Source organism: Apiospora hydei (genome assembly GCF_038363865.1).
Source record: "Apiospora hydei strain CBS 114990 chromosome Unknown utg000002l_segment0_segment0, whole genome shotgun sequence".
NCBI lineage: Eukaryota > Fungi > Ascomycota > Sordariomycetes > Amphisphaeriales > Apiosporaceae > Apiospora > Apiospora hydei.
In genome coordinates this window covers 4530694-4554008 of record NW_027117361.1, presented here as the reverse complement: position 1 = coordinate 4554008, position 23315 = coordinate 4530694, and the positions used below count along the sequence as shown (strand labels likewise).

Below are 23315 nucleotides of genomic sequence, written 5' to 3'. Positions count from 1 at the left end.
TGCTGCCCCCTTCTCACTCCGCCAAGACAGAAGACGACGCAATCCTGGCAGGGGTCTCGCATAGAGCACAAGTAAGTGTACCGTATGTAGGTGGAGGGCGCAGCGAATGGCAGACGAGCAGGACGACGACGACTTCGCTGCACGGACAAAGAAGAGAGACTCTCAGAGAACAGTGGACGGACAAGAGAAAGGGTGGCAACCGGTGGCGTGACGCTAGAAGAGCGCTAGAAGGGGGCGTCAGCGAATCAGAATCGTTGGTTTTGATCCATCCCTGAAAGATGTGCGCGGCTGAATACCGTGAAGAGTCTAGTGTCTCGTGAGATCCCTGTTTCCAAGAGATAAAGCAGCGACGGAGAATGGAACCTCAAGACCTGTGGAAGAATGCTTGGAAGCAACTTCCAAGCGGTCGGCCAATCAGCTGGCTTAGAAGTACGCGGAAACAAAGACAAGACAGGCCAGCGTTCTCCTCTTCGCACAGTCCGCTACAGAGAGACAGGTCGGGACAGAACCACCTCTCTGGGTTGCTGCTTGCACGTACATAACTTGCGACATGTCAAAAATCATTGGCCGAACGGGAGCGTTACAAGAAGCATTCTGCGCGACTGAAGAAACAATTCCACGAATGTAGCGACTGCTGATAGTGCAGTATGATATGCAGTAGTTGGCGATGGAAGTGGGTTGATGTCACTTGAGGTTCTCGAATGATCCTACTTCACTGTAGACTCCTCTGTGTGTGTGTGCGTTTTCGACCTAGCAAGGCGTCAAGGAAAGAAAGAGGCTCGTTTCATCGCGCAATGTCATGATTAGCACCTATCCTGATGCCAGGCCACTGCAACGCCGATTTGGCGATTGGCCGCTCGCTAAGTTGGTGGCTGCATGCGGTATTCCTTCAGGGTTGTTGTTGTTCAGGAGTTCCTGGCCTGTCTGCATCTCGAGCAGCCAATCACCAAGAGACTGGCCATGCTCATGTCATGTGCAGGTATTGTTGTTTTGGTGCTTACGCCTTAGCAGGGCTACATAGCAGAGTGAGGGTTTGTACAACGCTGGGTTGTTGCTTTTTCGCATTCTGCTTCCACTGGCCACGGTCTCCCTGCGGTATCGGGACTCGTTATCGCGTGGGCAAAGATCTGATGCTCGGATTGGTCGCAGCAGCTCAGATTAAGATGCCAAGTTGCCAACTACACCATTACTAACGACGATCCGGCCGGCACATAGACGGGAGAGAAGGGGAGATATTGTTACCTTCCTATCTGTCTTGAGCCTCCGCGTTTGCGGCCCTTTCGATACCCACCCAGGCGGGATATACAACTTCACTCCGCCGGCGCTCCTGAATGGTCGGTTATAAATTGTCTTTAGATTGAAGTCGTCAATGCTCCCCCAGCAGCATAGCCGTTAGCCAAGCCCACAGCCAGCCAGTGAGTGAGTGCATGGGCTCCTGGTCTCGGCAGAGCGACAAGCACTTCATTAACCCGCCCGTGCCAATCATGTGCGACTTACCCCCAAATCGCTAATACCGGTTCGGCGGTGGTCGGTGGTGGTGCGATAACCTCGCTGAAGAGAGTAATGGCCGCAAACCAAACAAGAAAATAGTGAGACATGCGGTTTGGTGTGCTGCATCGTGTTGGACCTTGTCGACCAGGTAAGCCATTTCGATTGAGGAATCCCAGATCGATGATCAGACATTTGGCTGAAGATGGGCCGAGTCTTCCATGTCGGTGGGTCGGAGGGGGATGGCCACAGCACAGTAGTGACAGTACTGTACATGCAGCAAGCAGCAGTTGACAAGTCTGCCCACCCCGGCAGTTGGCCCAGGATTGGGGTGTGCAGAATGGTGTGGGAGAGACAACGCCAGTAAGAATAGTATTATCGCGTGTGCACTCTATCAGGGCGCGCATCTCTTCCTCACTCTGACAACCCCTAGAATGGCTCGGGAATGCTTCGAGAAGCCACGCTAAATTGCATCATTGGACATGATGTGATGGTTGCTTTCGTGTGTGTGATGGATGTACGCATGTATTCGGCTAAAGCCAACGACCAAAGTCGTTCGCGACAAGAGCAGCAGCCCGGGAAGCAGCCCAACCAGACCACACACACCCAAGTCTCTTTAGTAGGTATGTATCTACATGGACCATGCCCAAACTGTCGACTTCGAGAAGTCATATGAATGAATGGCCTTGCGACTAACCTCAAATACGGGGTTCTGGAGGAGGAGATCGTCAGCCCTGCATGCACGCCATACAGCTTTACGCCCACGCTTCCATGCCATGATGCTCCTTCTGCTCGGCTTCGATGGCTCTTCTTTTCGAGACATGATCGAAGCCCCCAAGCTATGATCAGCGTCTCAGGGCCCAATGCTTCAACTACTGTCGATGCATCATTGGCTCTTCCCATCCCCTCAGTGAATCAACGTGCAGTAGTGTAATATACTGAATCCATTTATTGCTGTTCTCGGGCAATGTAATCTTCTCATTAGTGGATAGCATCATGAAAAGCAACTGCCAAGAACGGAATATGCAGGAGCAAGGCAATTCGAGTCAACCGGAGTATCAAGGGGTGCTTGTTTGAACGTATTGCGCATTTTCCACTACCGACGAACACACGCACAGCAGCCTCCATACCTAAAATGATACCAACATTGCACACATGCGCAATACATAAGGCAGAAGACGTTCAATGGCTAGCTGAAGATCAATTGACTTTCCACACAGCTGAAGCCCCAGGCACTACCTAGGCCCCTGGTAGCCGACCCCAGAATGATAGCACCCGGCCGATTGCGACTTTGGCACTTGGGGGCCTGAGCGGGGAGCGGGACAGGTGAGCTTGGTGAGCAAGCGGTCACTCTCCGGTAAATTGTCTTGCGGACTGCTGCTTTGGGTATTCAATTAATATTTTCTGCATGGTGGTTCTTTGTTTCTTTTTCCGAAAGAGAAGGCGTGACGTCAATTCGTAGACCGACTCGGAATCACCATTTTGATCGCACGACTTTGGACCCACGAATGTCGCTTTCCGTACATAACAATAGTGCAAGTGGGCTGACAAAAAGCGAGCCTGCCCACGTGCTGCTCAAGACGAATTAAGACGCCCCATTTCCCAAGAAATGCAGGAATCCTGCCCAGTGCCTGCCTGGCAGCATCGTGTCCTGTTTTTCCTGGTGGAGAGGAGATCCATCTGCCACTATCCGCTCTCTTACCTGTGCCGTATAGTCATCAATCAGCAAAGGCCGATCTTAGCCACCGATCAGAACCTCTTGAACCCGTTGTACACATCATGGACGGGGCACTGCATACGTATGTATGCACTGCACGGCTGTAAAGGGGGCCGGGTAGCTGCGACAGGTAGCTATCTGGGCAATGTACCTGACAGCGATGGAGGCTTACAATTAACTCGGTTCTGCTGAAAATCCCACCACATCCACCGCCCAGAAGTCGGACCGCTGACCCGCGTATCAAATGCCTGTCAAAGAGGGATCATGAAGTCAAAGGCCGGCGCTCAGTCACCATTGTGGCAAGAAGCTCGGTCCGGGATTTGGAAGTGAGAAAGTGCAATACGGAGCTTACGATGTCTTTTTGTTTGAAAAGCCTACTAGTGGCTGTTTCGTGATCCTGGCAAAAGCCGTTTTGATTGTTCGGACCTGGATTCCGCAACCAGCGACAAGATAGCGGCATCAACCTCCTTCTAGTGCCTCACCATGGACAATCGAGATCCAGCAGGTATCCCCATCGAAACTTAGCCGCCTAAGTTTCTTAGCTTAGGCGCGCTGGCATGGATGACAAGGGGGAATCAATCAATAGTCGCTGGATTGGGACGATTTGAAGGGCCAGTCTGGTGATGAAGAGGCATTCCTCCCTTCTAGAATCTGACCACCTGAAAGTCTGACCACGTCCTGCCACCCGTACCTCGGAAAGCCTGTCTGTGCCCGGTTGCGGAAACGCCGTGGAAGATTTCTAGAACGATTCTGGAAGTTTGCGCGGCTTCTAGAAGCTTGCAGGCTTCCATTCTTTGTGGGCCGCCAGTCGATCATCAGCTTTTTGGCGCGTGTCGCTGTCCGCCGGGCATGCCGAGTCGCAAGGGATCCCCGGTAATATTTTTTCTTTCTCTATTTTATTTTTACATATTCTTTCAACGCGATACCGCGATCTTGCTTTTTGGCTCACAATATCTTGGATGAGCCCTTTCCCCCTTGCCCTAATCTTCGTCGTCAGCTCGAGCTAACGCCAGTCATCCCTGGCCCTGCCCGTTTCCCCCAGCTGAGCGATGAGAAATCGTCGGGGGTCGGGGTAGTGAATCTCGCCGATCCAGAATGTCACACGTGCGCAGGTGAAGTGATACACGCTCTCCGCCTCCTTGGCCTCGTCTCCCTCATGACGCGAAGCACGGACGGGCGTGCGCTGGCCGAAGTCTTTGAAACTATCGGTATGGCATTTGCGGTGACTGCTTTTGTTTCTACTTTTTTCGTTTGCAGGCAGGTAGGCTCGGTAGTTTCAACCACTGCAGTCCGACCCAGGGTTCCCAAGCAGAAGCCTTATCGGAAATCCACCGCAGAACCATTGGCAATTGGGTCTCGCTGTCAACTGGATCGGCCGATCACGTAAAAATGTCTCTGCTGCCAGCATCTTCGCGGGTCCATCGTGAGCTCGGCGGTCCCATGACTACTTCTAGGCGGGCAAACGGCTGTTGAGTAAGACACCGACAACCAGGCAATCCCCGCGCATACCGGTGGTAAACCCTTCATCGTCACTTTTTGACTTGATGACACAGGCCCTTCTTGCCACTTCTCATCCCATTCTTATCTGCCTGCCCAGCGCTGGACTCCAGTCAGCGGGCGGGTTTTGACCCAGGGCTGCGACATCGGGTCCATCTCACTCTGTTTGATTTGACAGCACTATGTACAACAAACAACACTCCAGCAACGAAGATTTGGGGGCTGGCCTGGCTGAGTCGTTGCTTCGTGGAAGACCCGTCTTTTATTAGTCACACACTCCGGATGAGACAGCAGGGCCCGATGGCAAGGCCAGAAACAGGACCAGAACGATCTGCTATTGGGACAAGTGATCGTTCGTGATGGTCTGATATAAGACGCGTCTGAAGATTGCCCCAGACTACTGCCAGTAAGCACAGTGCCGCCTCAGCGTTTAACCTTATTGCCTCTGTCAGGCTTAGAGCCGAGTGCTGAGAGTTCTGCTGAGAGATGCTAATTTGTACTACACGAGGTTCTGCACGAGGATAGGCAGAGTCTGACTGACATTCCAGCAAACCCTATTGGGTGATTGGCCAGCTTCGTTTGCCTGATTTTATCAGAGCGTAAGCGCTATACAGGTTGAACGTCGTCAACTCGGTTACAGCTCTACAGGTACATACTGCATGGATATTTTCCGATGCTCACTCAGTTAGCTGGTTGGTTGGTCGCTTGCGTCTCTCTCCGACATGGTTCTTCTGCGACCGTCAATAAGTCAATAAGCAATTGAAAGTCGCAGTGCAGAGCCAACAACCGATGGGAACCGGCCGCTTCCTTCTTGGCAAATGCCTTGTTGCCTCGCCTCTGCCAGTCCGCCCTGCCCGGGGCCTGCTGCTTGTTATCAATACAGCGCACAGTACCTACAGTCAATAGGCTTTGGTGAGTGGGTGGCTTGGTGGGTTGTGTGATTGATCCCCGTAGACTGGACAGCAACGGTATGCAGTGCAAAAGGAGGGATCCATGGCCATTCTCCCTCTGGCTCTGGGCATATGCACGAGTATGGGGTTGGGAGGGAAAAGAAGCAGAAAAATGTTTCGCGGTCCATCTTTTCCACGTCGAATCTTCAGACTTTCGGCCGCCCGCCGATCCACTCTGGCATCCGTTGTCTGCCTTGGCTGCACGCCCAAAGGGTCGAGACCTCTCCATTCCGGCGCAGGCTGGCAGGCTTGCAGCCTCATGGAGCTGCTGTGCTGCTGTGGCCTGACTGCCCTTGCTGGCGCTAGCCCGCCGCCCCAGCTACGGATCTCTGCCCATTTGGTGTTACAGTCGCCCTTTTCTCCACCGGGCCCTGTCGACCCTAACGTAACGGGCGTTGGTGTCTTTTGTTTTCCCCTCTCTCTCGCCATGCCTCCCTCGTCACTGCTCGTCGCCTGCATTGCTGCTCAACCTGAGTGCCACCTTACCCTTTGAGAGGGCTCGAGGGAAGGATAGGACCATATATTCCCATAATATAGAATATTATTACCTAAACCGCTCAGGCACAGTCGTACATACGTAACCCATCAGTCATAGAAATATAGAGTCTCCAGCCTGTTAGTGCACCACATATTGCAGTACTTGGTAAGTAGCACGCATACAGTAACGCTGCAGCGGCTGTCCTTTCCGTGTTGCAGCTCTTCTCCATCCTCTGGACCACAGAAAGGATAGATTAAACATGCGTTTCAACTGTTGGTCGTCCGACCTGCAGCAGGGCGCCAAAGATGTGGACTTGAGTATCGTAGTATGTAGCAGCATAAGCAGCACAAGCAGCAATCAGCCTAAGAAAATAGGGTCGCTCGCGCGCGCGGGGGGGGGGATCATCCCGATCGATCAACTCCTTCTCCATCTGTAGCCTTAACTACCTTCTCGATGCGATGCAGCAGCAGCAGCCGCAGCAGCAGAAAGTACCCGGATGCTACATGACATTACCTACTTACTGTGTGCTCAATTCTCGATTCTAGTAGTATGTATGTATCTTTGTCTCGCCCTCTTTTCCCCGGCGGAGAGAGATAGCCCCATTATCGATCGATCCTTTTGCTTCTTGAGACCTCGTTCGTTCATTGTGCATGGGGTCGACGAAAGGCATGCCTAATCCGTTTCGCGCCAAGTATGCAGAGCTTTAGCATGAGCCGGACGACGGACACACCCATATCGGTGTTATAGGAGTAGTAGTATGTAGGTGGTTAGTTTCCTAGTTTAGCAAAGCAGGCGATTACGTCGCTTTCGTTCACGTGTGCTTCACGTGCTGGTGGCAGCTGATGAAGAAACATGGTGATGATGATGAAGCAGATTCGACAGGTGGAAGTGACGGGCTTGGCATAGATGCGAGTGCTGATGGTGTGCGAGTGTGGGTTTCGTCATCGTCATACAGACACAACATGTTAGAAGAAAAAGGTGCTTCGATATGCGGACTGTCAGACAGACACATACACACATACACCATCAGTGGTGTGCGGGTAGACGGGTATGTCTGACCTGCCTGTCTACCTTAATTCATTTCTTTCATCCTTCCATTGGCTGGCTTTCCTTTCCTGCGCGTTCCCATCCAATGAAGCCTGTAGGGATAGACACGCATGATATGCTAATACCCTGTAGACCCGAACTATGCATATGCCACGACGGCGAGTATAGACTGCTGCTGTGCTGCCCAACAGGGCTACAGGGCAACCCGGCATTATGTTGGGCTCTTGATGCTCGAGTCGTCGTCGTCGTCGTCGCCAATCGCATTTGTAAGCTGTCGTGGTTCCTATCGGAGGCGGCATACGGACGAATAGAACGCTTTGCCCAGCCAAGCCGAAGGGAAACGGTCAGAACCAGTGGTAGTCGTGTTGCCGGCCGACCCGGGACAAGACTTGGGATGATGTGATGTCGTCCGTTCGGTTCATACCAACCGATGGGTAGGTATGTGTAAGTGCCATCTCAAGACACTGGAGGCCGGGTTCCTCAAGTCATGTCAGGTCGTTCCCCATCGGATAGCTCAGTCAATGCCTTGCTATCCCCGGGACCGAATTGGTCGCTTAGTATGAGTTAACCATAACATGATCGAACCACCGCCCACACACCCACTCCCACCTCCGGCCTCCACCATTGCCGCCCGTTGAAGCTACTTGCTACCCCGGTTGAGCCCTATACCGTGGGGAATGATACGAAACTCCTCCTTCGCTTCGCTGTCCGGGTCCGATAAGCCAATCAATGCGCTCCAGCCCACTGCAGTGTCTGGAGACTATGTCAGGATAAACAAGTAAACACATCCCGGGATCCAGACGGCGTGTCTTGGCTACTCTGCCAGCGAGCATCGCATGGTGTAGTACTCCGTACTCTGCTGCTGTTGTGTGAGAGCGGGTATTCAGATATGACAGATCATATCCGTCTTGTGTCCGCCCTCCGTGTCTTCCATGGCAGCTTGGCGGCTCTCTGTATCTCTCTCAGGGGGTGGTACTTCCTGTTGATAGTGTGGTTTTCCTAGTCACATACCGTGCAGATCCGGGTCGGGTCGCGGCATAAGTTGGTTATCGACTTGGAGTCGAGGTCACGACGACGCCAGCAACGGGAGGACATGCACGCATGATCCTTTCGGTCTCCCGACGACCTGGCGGCATGTCTCAAAGCTTCTCACCAACCACGGCCGCCGACCGTCTCGGTCTGGGCCCTTGGGAGGATGTCAACATAAACTCTCCATGTCTTGCTTCAAACTCTACCTACCCCTGACGGCTATCGTGGGACTGTGTTGGGCGACACGGCTGTTCCAAAGCATCATGGCAATAGTTCTGCGCCCAGACAGACGTCACCTGGTAATTGCTGTCTCATACCGCCGCCCCCATTGTTTGGCCAGTAACGGCGAACCCAGTTGTGATGCGTTAAGAGCCAGCGCCGCTGTATCCCCCCGGGGCCGGACCAAACCTTATCGGCACACCAGCCCCGACCGGTCTCACACTACGCCCTTTGACACATGAGTAATCGTCTGGGGAGCAAGGTGGATGACTCCAGGATGGCTATTCGGTTCCACCTCCTTCCACGAGTTGAGGGTGGTATGGTCGTTCACTATATCATCATCGTGGGCGGACCCTCGATTCGAGAGGGAGAGGGCCAATGGCAAGTTGGCTCCCAGACGAATTCAGGGTTCACCAACCAGTTTATACTTTCTGCTAGACCCTTCATTTCCCCATACCACCCTCATTACAAACTCCCCTTTCACACGCTGTTCCGAGACACCCGCGCCCGCTCGGTCATCCGGGCGAAGCCTAATGCTGCAGAACCCAGTTGGCAAGGCTGAGGCTAGGGCTAGGCTACGCAGCCCCGTTTTCGAGTTGGCACCCCCCTCGCCTCGGTATGGACTGCCGAACAACGTCGTCCCAACTTAGAGTTTGCCTAGACGTAATTAGTCCGGCATTGAACTACACCGAGGACACCCTCCCATCAATGGCAGCCTTCTAATTGTGGGAGCTGCCAAGGAGCCAGCAGCTTGCCCACTCCGGAGCCGCCGTTGCCCACTTCGCTCTTTCGGGGCATCTGGGACCCCGGAACTGATAGGGCTGGCTGACTGTTGATTGCTCTTGTTGTTGTCGTTGTTGTTGTTGATTGTTCAGCCGGCCCGCGGATATCACTCACGAGCTCCATAGAAGAGGCTTTTGACTACAGGCCCCGAGCCAGCTCAAGGACCCCTGAATCTTGTAAGGTCTGCCTGCTCGCCAGTCCGGCGAAGGTTACCGAGCCAAGAACACAGCAACGTTACCTACCCCTAATGAGTAAAGAACACCGAAGGAGCCGCTACTCCCGAACCTCGGCCGGCCTTGGAGAGCTGGGCGGACGCTGGGGTGATGTCAGAGTACGATGACTGTCCCACCACCTTCCCAATCCTTAACCCAACGATACGGCACCGAATAGTGGAGGGCGTGCCATTGGGTTACTGTAACACTACCTGCCATACCAGTAGGAGATGGGCGAACTCCGGGGGGTACCATAGACCAGAAGGTGGAATGCAAGAACTGCCACTACCTACCCGTCACCCCCACAGAGCTTACTGAAGGGCAGAGTGGACAGGATACAGTAAGCTCGGGTCGCGTCATCTTGGCAAACCCTGTGGAGTTGAAGGGGGATGAGGGGGCATATGAAGTCGTATGATTGAGGCTCTGCATTTCTCTGCCCCTATCCCTACTCTTACAGGTGATCGGCAAGGCTTGCAGCGCCTTGTCGGGCGGGCCCCCTTCCTCGTTTCCCCGCAGAGCAGCACGGACTTGGTGATGGAGCGGAGAATCGACTCGCCCCGTAGATGCCGTCAGGTATTCCCCGCGGCGGCCGGTAGGGGGAGCCCTAGAGACCCGGGGATTCTTGGCGCGCGGGGCGCCGTATTCTCCAGTTCGGCAGCTACTCTGCCGGCGGCGGGCTTTTCTCCACCGGGCCCCATGAGCCCAAGCGAGTATCTCGACTCATGAAGACAACCTTGAATTGCTTCTAAACCCTTTAGGTGACTCATATTTTCCAGCATGGCCTTTTCCCATCAAGAGATCACGATCCCGACCTCGTATATTGTCCAATGACGGAGGTCCCGCCAAGACCCGGTGCCTTGCGGCCAGGAGTCATGTCAATAGAGAATCCTGTCTGTGCCACAGTCTATACTATTAAGGTGACGGGCGGCCGCCTAGCTAGCCACGCGAGAAATATTACCCGGGCCATGTTTTCCCCAAGAGTGATCCGGGGGGCTTTAGCATCAACGCGATGACGACAAGGTGGTACGACCTCCTCGTGGACTGACTCCTGTGGACAGTCAAACGGGCAAAGGCAGAGTCTAGCCAGCTACTAGCTAACCTCCACGGACAATGTTGATGGTTCTTGAAGACTCACACGGGGCCCCAGAGCCGGGCGGGCGGGTTGGTCTAGCCTATTCGGAGCTGCTGGATGAGGCATGACCCTTACCGGGGAAGAATACGGCCGGAGAAGCATACTAATAAATCTTGGTTTTCCCTTTTCCTTGGTTTCTAGGGCCCGTAGGTCAACTTACTAAACCCTAGGTTTTCTAGAGGCCATGGGCTAACTGTAAGTTTCCTCCCCGCACCCGCTCCCTAGAGGATATAATCTTATCCATTAGCAATGTCCCCTGATATGATGACAATATGGCATTAATAAGCCGTTTACTAATTATCTCGACAGCAACGTGACCATAGCGAGTATCAACACACTTTGGATTATTATGTGAGTAGACGGCGATGATGTGAGTCGCATCACGATCTCTCGATGTCGTGGTCTAGACTCCGATATTTTACCCCAGCTGGACCGAGCGAAATGGATGATACGCCAATGTGTCTTAGGACACTCGGTATCTGTTGAGTAATCGAACCCGATACCTTCGGATTCGACTGAGGATCAGGATCATGGCCGCCCTGCGTGGAGGCAGGCAGGGGACATACGGGCTAGCCTATGGAGGCTCTCGGCGCCCCTCGCAAAATAGCCATGACAGAGGAGGGGATCGTGGCAACTCCACGTGTCCAGAATACACATCAACGCTCACGGGTTAGTACGTACGGTGCTCTAGATGCCTCGTCAGACGTGGAAGCTGGAAAGAACTGACTCGATACACATCAGGACCTTGGCAACAAGCCCCGTTCCAGCACATAGCTCGGTGCCGCTTGGCTACCTCTCAGCTACAGCTCAGCTCGGAGCTCTATCCCAGAAGTGGGATTGGCTTTTGGTGTGCTTGGCTTGACTGATGGGGTCGAGAAGTACGATGATACCCAGGACCAGGGAAGGACCGAGACCCTGTACCAAAAGGAACGGTAAACTGGTGCGGTCTAAGGGTGAAGTCAGGAGCCTCGGCCTGCACCTAGAGGTTCACGAGCATCTCCACCAATGCCCTGTCTCTGGGTAGCATTTCTTGACCGTGTAATCGGCTGATGCCAAAGGTATGTTTGGGGCGTATATTCGGCTTTGCTAGTAAATTGAGAAATAGTTAACTCTGTACAATAGATGCCATAGGCATCTGGTAACTTGAATACAAACAAGGAATATATTTTATGTTCAAGCTGCACGATATCGTTGTGTCTCGGTGCTGCTGGCTGGTTGTTCCCCTATAGCTATCGACGTTATGGACGGCACCCCCGTTTATGTGAGTTGTGTACTGTTAGTCGCTATGCAGCTGTAAGCAAATCGGCAATGATCCCAGCCAGAGCCTCCACGATGTCACAATTGGTGATTTCAAATTGACGTACCGAAGAGTACCAATGCGTCTTGCTCATAGCCATGGCCTGCATGACTGTCAACGAGGCATACCGAGTTTCCCGAGTCACCTACGACACGTACACCCTCTTTCATCTCCTGATTCTGTGAGTGCCTGTTGACCCTTAGCATATCTTCCAAATCGCCTGGCGTCGGATGTTTGTAATGTCGTAATGCACAAGAAGCAGCTGGGTAAAAGATAGAGAAGCGGAAAGGCGACTTGGAACCAGATGGGTAGTTCAGACGATAATGTCAGGAGAGTGGCCAGTGAAATTCGGCCTTGGCTCAGGATGCGGTAGTTCTACAGGAGGTCAACCACATGCAGTGCCAAGGAAGTATACCTAATCTCGATCTTGGCCGAAAAAGCTATCCTAATGCGATATTCAATGTGGCATACGCTGGACTGATTGGAAACGAGAATATAACAAATCTCAGCCTTGGCTTCTTCACACAGAAAACAGGCGTCGTCGTGGCCTGGAGTCCTGTACTCTTGGCAATCACGGGAAAAAGACCAACCACCAAGTCGTCGTCACTTGCACACGACATCCATGCACCCGAGCTGCAGACCTCGGAGGGGTATCGGCTCTCACCGCTGACATGGCGACGCCCAATCTTGCGATAGGGCACAGGAATGGAGGATGCCTGGAATGCGGGGAAGGAAGTAAGCTCAACAGGCCAAGCAGATTGGCCCAATATCGATGGACGGCTGGTGGGTTCCGTCATCACGGCTCGACGTTGAGCCATCTCGGGCCAATCGCTTGCAAGCCGGGTATCATCGAGCTTCCTCTTTCGCATGGTGAGATGTGCGATTGACACACGCATCCCCATGTTCTCGACTGAAGATACATCCGTTCGGGCCTCTGCTTCAGTGGCCAATCAAGTACTTCTGGCGCCATTGGATGTTTCTAACGCCTTGCCGAGTTCAGACACAGGATTACGAATGCTTCGTCTCTATCTTGATGATGACTACATTAGCTTCGCAGCATTATATCGGAATGGCTCTAGATCGGGCGGTACGCCGATGTCTGTGGCAATGGCGCCCCGAGCTGATGTCTGTATTTGTATATTCCATCGGAATTGTTGGACGGCCTGACTGACGGACTTTCGCCTCATCTCTTGCCTGCCTACCCACCACCGACAACTCGAATCCATCTCGAATCTCTCTCATCTCTTTTTTACCCCATGAAACGTGAAACAAACAGTTGAAGAGTCTGATTTGAATTGGCTATCTATTGAGTTGTATCGTCTCGTTGCGATCAGACGGGCAATTGTTTCACGCCTCGCTTGGCGATAGTTTCAGCCCCGGGAGACCCCCGCCAAGCCCCGTTTCACGCAACGCAAAACGGCCAGAGCCATGCCTTATTCCGACCACCTCTACTCGTCTGGCCACGCCGCCGCCTACGACTCTGACAGCGATGATGGCTACGGGGACGAGCACTCGCCCTCCGACGGCTACTTCACAGCGTCTGCCTCGTCCCCAGGCGTCCCTAGTGTGCCCAACGTCCCCAATGTCATGGTCCCTGACCCCACACTGCGGCAGCAACCAGAGACAGCCGCCGAGTCGAAGGCGCGCGAGGTCGAGCAGGACCGCCTGGCCGCTTTAAATACAAGACGGCATGGGCGTCCCCTTGGCAATGCTTCTTTGCCCGGAGCCCATTCTTATTCTCACCTCGAGCACGCGACCGCGCCATCGACATCGACACGTACTCAGTCTACGTATCCCATCTTCACGCCGCGCACACCCTTGTCCTCCACGTCGGCGTACACTCCGTCGTCATCCTCCGCTTCAGCTTTGGTAGCAGCAGCACCAGCAGCATCTTCACGACTGCCATTACGAGGCCTACCCTCCTCTCGAGGACGTTCGGCATCTGTCTATTCAGACGCCCCGCCGGCTTATACTCCGTCGCCGACATCTCCTCTCTCACCAGCAAGCCCGACTAATCAGGCAAGAAACTACAGCACATTCTCATCCGCCAACATGGGCATCGAGGATGAGCGGTTACTCGGCAGGGACCCCGAGAGCATGGGGTCACCCAATGACGAGGAGAGCGGCAGACCTGCTTGGAGGCAACGGGTGAGAAGGCGGCTACCCGCGTGGGTCAGCTGGCGTACGACGCTACTCGCGTCAGTGTTACTCATTGCGAGCGTGGGCTTTTTGGCAAGCTCATATCGAGTGGTGAAGGACGACAGGGGCGTAAGTTCAACCTAACCTAAACCAATACTCAATCAATCAACATCCTTACAGCAGATATCTAACAGAATGGCACAGAACACAATCAGACCATCACCTGCGGTACCGATCAAGCAGCCGGCAGATCATGCACCGCTCGATCCGCCGCCGCCAGGAGCCCCGCATCCCGATCTCCCGGCTTTACAACCCCTGGAGTCAACTCACTGCAGAAATGCCACGTTCCGGTTCCCCGAACAGATCATGGCCGTCAACTTCAACAAGGAGAAGTACTTCTCCTTCGTCGAGGAAATGGCGTTCCACAAGGGTCACGACGACGTCAGCATCGCAGGCCAGGTCAACATACGGAAAGTGGACGCCACCGGCAACCCTCGCGTCATTCTGGAGATCGTCACCAATGACCCTGACCTGCGGGTGGACGTGAACGCGGACGAGGCGGACCAGATGATGAAGGTGACGGTACCCAAGCACACCGAAGCCTCGGACCCGAATATTCGCCCCTGCATGGAGATGCGTGCCACCATTTACATTCCGGAGAATGCCGAGCTCAAGGAGATGGGCATCAAGACGGTGCACCTGGACATTCTCACGCTCGACGATCTCTCTCTGAAAGTCGCCGAGTATACCAGATTCGTCAGCGATCTCGGAGACATCGTATCCGCGGCCGGCAACGCCCGCACCTACACGACCGCCGAAAAGACCCCGATGACGGGCGTCCAGGACTACATCTTCGTCCCGGCCAAGAGCACGTACAGGTTCGACTCGCGCCTGATCGAGGTCCAGACCGTGGCCGGCAACATCGGCGGCACGTGGCCGCTGTACGACCTGCTGGGCCTGCACGCGACGGCGGGCAACGTCCAGGCCAGCATCGCGCCCAAGCCGGTGCTCGAGTCGGACCCCAAGCCCGCCGTCCTGTCGCTCAGCACCGTCTCGGGCTTCCTCAGCGCCGCCGAGCCCATCCACGAGCTCGACCAGATGCCCATCCGCGAGTACCTGGTCGACCTCAAGTCGACCTCGGGCCGCATCCACGGCGCCCTGGCCTTCAGCACCGGCATCGACCTCAAGAGCACCGCGAGCGACATCGCCGTCGACCTCCTCCCCGTCCTCGACTCGAGCCGCGTCAACGCCACCTCGCCCGCCCAGCTCGAGACGGGCACCACGAGCGGCACCACCGCCGTGCGCGTCCTGGACCCCATCTGGTTCGCCGGCTGGTCAGCGTCGCCCCCACCAGCACCAGCATCCAACAACAACAGCCCTCCTCCCCTGCCGCACGCCGCCGCCGGCAAGCGGGACAACAACGCCAACGCCAACACCAAGCCCGCGGCGCCCATCACGCTCACCGCGATGGCGACGCTGGAGCAGGTCCGCGACACCGCGTCCGCCGCGGGCCTGGGCAGCCAGCCCCTCAACTGCCTGCAGGGCGTGCACAAGTCGACGAGCGGCGACATCGGGCTCAAGTACCCGGCCTCGTGGGTCGGGACCCTGGTCGGCGACTCGACGGCCGGCAAGCTGGGCGCCTCGGGCAAGGACGTGCGCATCGTCAAGTCGACCTCGGGCCTCGGCCGCAGCGAGCTCATCGCCTACGTCGGCCAGAACGGCGGCGCTTCGTTGATCCGGACGCACAGCATGATCGGCAACCTGGCCTGCCAGATTGGTCGGCAGTAAAAGGGGAGGTTGGTTGGTTGGGAAGACAACCAGTCTAGTGGGAAACGGAATGGAAACGGGCGATGATTTTTGAGAGTTTTATCAAGTCAACAGGGATACCCAAACGATCGCTACGGACACTCGTAGGTCTAGTTAGTTACTTGGCTTTTGCTGTTATTTATTGGAAAACAGAAAGGCCAAATGGCGTTGCGGCGGTACGGATTTACCAGTGGCGCATATAGGAATAGGACACACACACAATCTGGGGTTTTAATACAAATAAGTTACCTACATAACACACTTTCGCAAAAGACAAACGTGTGAGGTTAGGGTGGTTTATGGCTAACATGAGCCAACACTGCCACAATACACCAAGTCGAAGCTTGCTGTCCGAGGGGTCCAGCAGCAGGTCCACCGTGATGGATGTGGACGCGGCGTTATCGAGGTGCCTACCATTATGGTCTTCATCTGTAAGTTTCCCATCGCAATCGACGTCATCTTCGCCGGCGTGGAGCCCGCAAATAGGTCTGGCATTTTATGGCGACCTCTTGTATCGTGCGTGTTTGTCAGAGGGGCGGCTCCGAGGAGCGCTATTCTGGATGATGGCTCGGACTCTGAACGTCTCTTCAGGGCTATGACTAGCCTGACACAGACGAACTTGATGGATTAGGAGAATATGACCAAAATGTGACAACTGTAGGAGGTGGTGAGAAAGCTCGCTCCCTTACGGAGGGTGCAGTTGTTATTTAGTCATCGTCGATGAAATACCACTGGCTAGACTACCTGAACTAGAATGATTTAATCTATACTAATGAACCGCTATAAGCCAAATATGTCGGGCTACGATGCTTCGCTTATGTTTCTATCCCAAGGTGCGACTTGAGTACTCCTTCCGCGCCAGCAAGACCTTGTATAGTCCCGTCAAACAGCCGCTTGATCTCTATTCGACTTTGTGCTATGCCGCAACCACCGAAATGATTGTCTTCAGGTACTTCCCTGCCTTCAATCGGAGTCTGAGCCGGGCAGGTTGAGCCATTGGTCAAACTGCACATCCTCCTCCACATCCTCCGGCACATCCTCCGGCACATCCTCTTGTACATCCTCTTGTACATTCTCTGAGACTGGAACAGCTGGTACGCTTTCATCGGATGACTGCAATTCAATGCCATGACCATCGGCGACCTGATTCCCAACATCTGGGTTTCCAGTATCTAGGTCTCGGGTGTCACGCTCCTCCGCTTGCTGGCCTCCAGTGTTCTGCTCGGCAGTGGCACTGTCCCGGCCTCCGGGAATTCCTTTTGGTCCAGCTTGTTCGCCCGGGTCATTTTGCCAACCGTGTTCCTCCCGTGCATAATGGCGGTCGCCGGTGGCGTGCACAGCATAGTCAACCATCAACCTCAGACAACGGTAACAGTTGGTAATCTCGCGTACAACCAGCCTACCGCGAGAAATCATTTTGTCTTGGACGCCGTCTTGAATCTGGGCGTCCCATGGTACTGACCGGTAAAATCGTAGGTCCTCAGCGCCACAATCCAAGCACAGTGTCACCTAAACGAATAATGTACACCGCTTCTGTACTGGGCCCTCTCTACACCGTATGAAGGGTACAGTCTGAAAGCCGCGTAGGAATAGCTCCGGGATCAGACGTTCTAAAATGCCGGGCCTGTTGTTGGTGTTTCTTCTCTCGTCGTCCCTGTCGGTGTCGGTGTCGGTGTCGGTGTCGGTGTCGGTGTCAGTGTCGGTGTAGTTGTCTCCCTCGGGCCGTGGATTTGTAACGAATCGGGCTCTACCACAGCCCGTGGCAACCCGACTTTTGTCGCCGATGTCGCCGCCGTTGCCGCTGTTCTCGTCACTGCTGTCGCCGCCGTCTTGGCCGGAATCACTGCTTATCTCGCCGATCCTGATCTCCATTTCAGCAGGAGGCGGGCGCCGTGGTGGGAGTGTGTGTGTTGGCCGAGCTCGGGCTTCGTATCTAGGACGGTAGACAGGTGATGGTGGCCAATGTTCCAGCGTCTCTTGGGAGCGAGTTGCGAGAAGCTCTATCACACTGCTGAGAAGTGGCTGTGGAGGACCAGAAACCATCATCCTGGGCAGATAAGAACCGGGGAGAAGCTCGACGAGACGAGGTGGAAGAGTGTCGACTGGACGTGTATGCTGTACGAGCCACCAGTCTTCAGGATGAGTTGGGGAAGGCCCTCGTTGTGCTTCAGTTCGGGGCGGACTTGCATAACGATCGATTTCGGCGGGGTTAATATGAGTCGGCCCGGCATGTCGTGGAATAGCGAGCAGTCCTCGAGATGCTAGATTCCGATTGAAATTATCTAAGAATTCTTCTCTAGTTATCCCTAAGGCCTCAAGAGTAACGGGGTCGATATTTACGTTATCGGCCGCCATTTCTGCTATTAGATTGTATCTGCTTGTCTGGATGGGAATCTTGAGTCATGTGGACCTCGGAAGCCGTGGTCAGATCTGGGGTTTGGTGACGGTGGGCGGCTAACGTTTCGTTGACTGCCCGCGATGCAAAACTGCCTATACAGTACAACTGTGAACCAGCAACAGCTTGCTAGTAAATAGAGGAATGATAGGAAAACAGTTGGTGAGAGTAAGCTACAATGTGAAGAAAGACATGTAAGTGGCGGCGGTACCAGGAAAGGTAAGAATGACGCTTGGCTTACCGTGAGCGTTGGCTGACGAGAATTGGATTGGGATGGAGAAAACGATGGACGACTGTGTAAGGTACCTAAAGTTAGAGAGGTATACAGGTATCTAGTTACTGACCAGTTATCATATCGATTGCTGGATCTTGTTCCTGATGATTTCACCTCTAGACTGATAGCGAAACAACGTCAGGCAGGTAGGTATTCTTCAGGGAACAGGAAAGAGCGACATGCAGCAGAGATTGGTGCGTACTTGCCAGCTGACCACCCAACTTCCAAGGTCCTTGGGATAACTTGCAGAAGTGCCTAGATCATAAATACATATGGTGGTCTTCGCAGAGTATCTATGAGAAGAATAGAAGCCTCCTCCATGTTGTCCCCATGTTTGCTTATAGGATTGTCAAGATCGAGATGGACAGTCAACCCTATTCAATGACCACGATGCCTCGATTATGGATTACGGCTGGGAACTGGGAAGTCATTATGAGTTGGACCTTTTGTAAAACGGATCCCGTACACATATGTGTTGTCGGGTAGGAACGCATCTCTTCTTTTCACACTCGGCCCACGATCAGGATACTGCATGAACCACGCCTCGGTGACAAATGAGAGAACCTCCCTACACATCAACACCAAGCCAAGACAGATAAATTTCAGATCAGAGTGACTGGACACCGGGGATTCTCAAATGAGACAGACGCCTTCTAGCTCTTTGACGAAAATCACCATCCTCGTCGTCGACCCGCCTAGAAAACCTGGCTGATGAACTTCCCAGTTGCCCTTAACCACACCAAGAACGAAAGTCGTTCTCTTTCCCCCACAACCCAAAGCAGGTCGGTCCTACTTCCAGAAACCAACTGCTACAGAGGGTTTCTGTAACCATCGTCAGCTACCAACAAAATGTGTACGACGATCAAGACCAAGCATCACAGCTGCGGTCATACCCAGTACCAAAACACAAGCTACTGCCACGTCGTCCGGCGTCTACAATCATCCTCGCACTCGCCCCCAGCAGCCAGCCGAGTGTCAGCCCGAGTCCGAGCCCGATCCCTGCTCCCGGCTCCCGACTGAGATCCCGAGACGACCACCGCCTCCTGCTGCAGTCCACCAAATGGCTCCCGGATCCCCAACCTCGAGTGCCCCCAGGTATGTTCCAGTGCGCCCAGAACGTCGCCACCCGGCCCGTGGACGGGCTGTGTAAATCGTGTCAGCAACAACAGGCTCGCAATTCGACCCCGAAACCACGGACAACCACGCCTGTGACAGCCGGCACACCGCCCCAGCACTCCTTGCCACAAGTCCAGAGCAAAAAGGGAGGGCAAAGCCAAGCTCCACAAGAAAAACAAGAAAAGCGAGCCACCACCCAGCTCTCTACTGGCCCCTACCACTACCAACAACCTCTCACCCTCCGCCGCCGCCGCCACTCCTGGACCTAGCAACCGGGTCAGAAGCACCAGCACAGCTACTACTACCAACCTCCCAGTAAACGAGCGGAGCCCGAGCCGATCTTTGACCCCGGCAAGCATGTTTCGCCGTGGTAAGTCCTGCCTACCTAACTACCCACTTCCCGATCCCATACCCCTTTTGTCACCTTTCGTCAACAACAGCACTGACACGTTAATCTAGCCATGCACCGGGATAGAGCCGCAAGCGAAGCCCCATCGCTGGACGTGGACTTGACGCGCGCCGTGCGCGACAGCTTTCAGAAGCTCTCCATCATGTACGGCAGCGGCACCCCTGAGCCCGGCCGAAGCCGTTCCGTCTCTGCGGTATCGGGAATACCTGAGGAGGGCAAGGATGGTCACAGCGCGGATGCAGTCACGGATACTGCTCCCCGTGGTAAGCGGACGGAGGTGGTCGGAAACAAGGGCAAGGAAAACGCAGCAGTTGGGTCCTGAGGAGGGGAGTTACGTTTTCGCCATGCCTATCTCTCGAATGTCGTCCCGGGTTTTTCGAGCCTCACTGTCCCCCGTCTTGATATGGGCCCCTCGGAGTGCTAGGGGTTTTTCGGGCTGCGACAGACATGTTAGAGTATGATGATTGGCTGAGTAGATGAAATCTCACAGCTATTTACGTATAATCGATATGAATTCAGATGGTCATCCCAACAGCTCGGTAAACCACACCGGTAATATGAATAATCAAAGAGTTAAAAAATCAGACTGATGTTTACTTATGATATATAAAATCGTTTTTATGAGTTGGGAGTAAGTCAACCGGTTCTATTCGGGCGGTTGGAGACTCTTGTGGACGGTGACCTACTCAATTTTTACGCCCGGGCACCATGTCCCCCCTTTTTGTCCCACGGGTAGCTGTTACTGCCACCCTCTTCCTAAGCCGCACAGGCGCAACAAACGACCCCCGCGAGAAAGTTCCTGCATTACGCAGGGTATCTCTATCTACTCTCTTGTATCTCGTTTCGTAACTAAGCCACTTCTCAAGGCCGGGTATCTGGACATCCAGCGTCGGCAGCGCCAAAAGCCTCATCTTGGAGGGCACAATGGGCAGCAGCGGCCCAGAGTTGCGCCGCTTTGCAGCGCATGGTTCTGGGGTATCTTCGGATGTCTCCTCCACGCTCACTTCCTCCCGCTCCGGGTAGTTCGCGAGGGGGTTGACGTCGTCGAGGTCCAGGTATTCCTCGGCGTAGATGGCGGGTAGTGTGTACCGGACTTTGCCGGGGGCCATACTCTTCAGGACCGTGTTCAGCCGCCTGGCCTTGTCGCGACCTATCGACTTTTTGAAGTCCTTGGCGTGTTCGGCGAGGAACGGCATGACGACGACGCGGTACGGCAGGCGGTGGGTCAACCGGATCCAGTACCGTCCGTCATAGAAATGCCAAGGTAGCCACAGCGACCACTTATATTTCTTGGGCACGCCATATTGGTCCAGCTTCTTGCGGCGGTCGTCTGCGGAGGACCAGTAGGGAATCCGCCAGTGTGGGAGGGGCGCGGTGGAGGAATAGGGCAAACGCGATACGTACCAAGCTCTTTCGTTGGCGGGTACACTTGGAGCTACGGATGCTGGAGTTGCTTCGAGTGGCGTGAAGTGCACAGAAGCGATGGGAAATGGTTTCGGAGGGGTCCCTGGCTGGCACTCGGAAGGGCTAGCAAGCGACGGGAACAGGCGCGATATGACGTTCTGCAGATTTGCCAAAGGTGGAAGCTGTATATCCGGGCTGATAAGGGCCAAAATTCTCTGTACCAATGAGCCCGCAATGGCGCGCTTCTGTGCAACGCGGCTACGATGCCGTCTTGAAGATTGACGCCGAAGCTGTTCAGTGGGTTTTATGTCCGGAAATTGGACGACGACGGTTCCCACATGGGGCTCAAATTCATGTAAGATGGTTCGCTTCAGCCATCTATCAACTTCGGCATCTCGTGCACGAGCCTTGGCCTCCCACTTTGCTGAAAGGGCAAGGACAGCCGGTTTCCGAAGAGCAATTGGGAGCTTCTCTGTCGCAGCCAGGTGCCGCAGCGTGTTCCTCGTCGTGAGTGTAGGGTCCGCATTTGTGCTGTCCTCCCACCAAGGAATATTGTGGGCGAGACATGTCGCGAGCAGTCTATCTTTACCAAAATCCAGCATTGGACGGTAGATATTGACACCGGCATCCTCAATGGGCAGGGGCGGGAGCCCGAGATCCAACGGTAAGCTGACTTGTTCCACGTCCTCGGCCAAGTACCCATATTCATCGACATGGTCAATGTCGTCACCAACCCACGGGTTAGTCAGGGACTCGTCTCCATTGTCATCCTCTAGCAACTGCGTATGGATATTATCGACAAGCTCGTGCTTCAGATGCTTTCGTGTAACTTTATCGGGCTTGTAGTTGATGAAGGGGTGTCCGAATTTTGGTCGTCTACCCAGCCACTGTTGTAAGCGCCATGGATGCCGTCGCATTCCGGGATTTCGCTTCCTCTCCGCATACCACGCAAGGCATGGTTGCGATGTCCATTGAGAAGGCGCATGAGGACGGTCTCGTACTGGTCATCCTGGTGGTGACCAAGCAGCAGCGTCGCTATCCGCTGATGAGCACAGCACCTGCCTAGCCGCCTATATCTCGCCCTGCGCGCGGCGCTTTCAAAGTTGGGCAGGGCCTTGGGATCTGTGCCCACACCGAATTCCTTGCTCCAGTTGATGGCGAAGGAATTGGCGACAAATCCCATTTGCCGGAGGGCTTGGCAAACTTGTTCCGCCTCTTGTGCAGATTCCTGGCGCAGACCGTGGTCGACCACGAAACCTCGAAACGACCCGACTGGGTTGTCGCAAACCATGAACGAGGGATCGCGTTCTCGCACTTTGGAGCATAGGTAGGCCAGAGCCATGGAATCGACGCCGCCGCTTATTGCCATGCCTGCGAAGTGGGATATTAGCTACATGTTGTAACGAGACGCCGAGCATGCTTCCCGGCGCAAGAGCAACTTACCAACGAGCCTGTGGTTACGGCTTTTGGCCTCTGGGAAGCGAGGCTTGCATGTAGCCCGAAGAGCATCAGTGAACTCGGCCAGGCCAATTGGCCTTGCCAATCCGTGCAAGACATGCGGAATCGCGCGCATTCCATTATATGGCAACCTTCATCCTCAATATATTCCGGGGTTTGGTGGGGGTTTCACAATTTGTATTGTCATTTTTTCTTGAGAGCTGCCCGTAGCTCGGCTCTTCCAGGTACAAGGGGAGCTTGGGCCAGTGGGCCAGTGGTTGGCTCCTTATGACTTCACTAAAACGCGGGACCCCTGTTGTGCACTAGAACCAGCACTTCCTGCAAGCACCAACGGCTGGGCGGTATCGGTTTTAAGCGGCGCTAGCTCCACTGAAGAAAGTCGAGCTCGGCGCAAAAGCTCATGCGATCACCACCATTTGCACTTGGAGTTGCACCGGCATTGTCCAGCAACTGGGAACCCCACGC

At 54.4% G+C, this 23315-nt stretch overlaps 5 protein-coding genes across 5 annotated transcripts; 2 read left to right on the top strand and 3 right to left on the bottom strand.

Annotated features, from left to right (window-relative positions):
* Positions 1–12289: 12289 nt before the first annotated feature.
* PG997_001413 (uncharacterized protein) lies at positions 12290–12718 on the bottom strand (the record flags this gene model as incomplete). The annotated part of the gene is made up of 1 exon (XM_066805728.1): positions 12290–12718. The coding sequence occupies one exon, from the start codon at positions 12716–12718 to the stop codon at positions 12290–12292; it is 429 nt and encodes a 142-aa protein (XP_066675501.1).
* A 559-nt stretch (positions 12719–13277) lies between these two features.
* On the top strand, positions 13278–15776 carry PG997_001412 (uncharacterized protein; the record flags this gene model as incomplete). The annotated part of the gene is made up of 2 exons (XM_066805727.1): positions 13278–14117; positions 14193–15776. The coding sequence occupies 2 exons, from the start codon at positions 13278–13280 to the stop codon at positions 15774–15776; spliced, it is 2424 nt and encodes an 807-aa protein (XP_066675500.1).
* A 981-nt stretch (positions 15777–16757) lies between these two features.
* Positions 16758–18149, bottom strand: PG997_001411 (uncharacterized protein; the record flags this gene model as incomplete). Its single annotated transcript, XM_066805726.1, has 2 exons — positions 16758–17303; positions 17364–18149. 2 exons carry the CDS (start codon positions 18147–18149, stop codon positions 16758–16760), a joined length of 1332 nt encoding a protein of 443 aa, XP_066675499.1.
* A 1163-nt stretch (positions 18150–19312) lies between these two features.
* PG997_001410 (uncharacterized protein) lies at positions 19313–20310 on the top strand (the record flags this gene model as incomplete). Its single annotated transcript, XM_066805725.1, has 4 exons — positions 19313–19359; positions 19425–19596; positions 19679–19949; positions 20039–20310. 4 exons carry the CDS (start codon positions 19313–19315, stop codon positions 20308–20310), a joined length of 762 nt encoding a protein of 253 aa, XP_066675498.1.
* Positions 20311–20634: 324 nt separating this feature from the next.
* PG997_001409 (uncharacterized protein) lies at positions 20635–22965 on the bottom strand (the record flags this gene model as incomplete). The annotated part of the gene is made up of 4 exons (XM_066805724.1): positions 20635–20670; positions 20816–22231; positions 22273–22763; positions 22836–22965. The coding sequence occupies 4 exons, from the start codon at positions 22963–22965 to the stop codon at positions 20635–20637; spliced, it is 2073 nt and encodes a 690-aa protein (XP_066675497.1).
* Between the last annotated feature and the right edge of the window lie 350 nt (positions 22966–23315).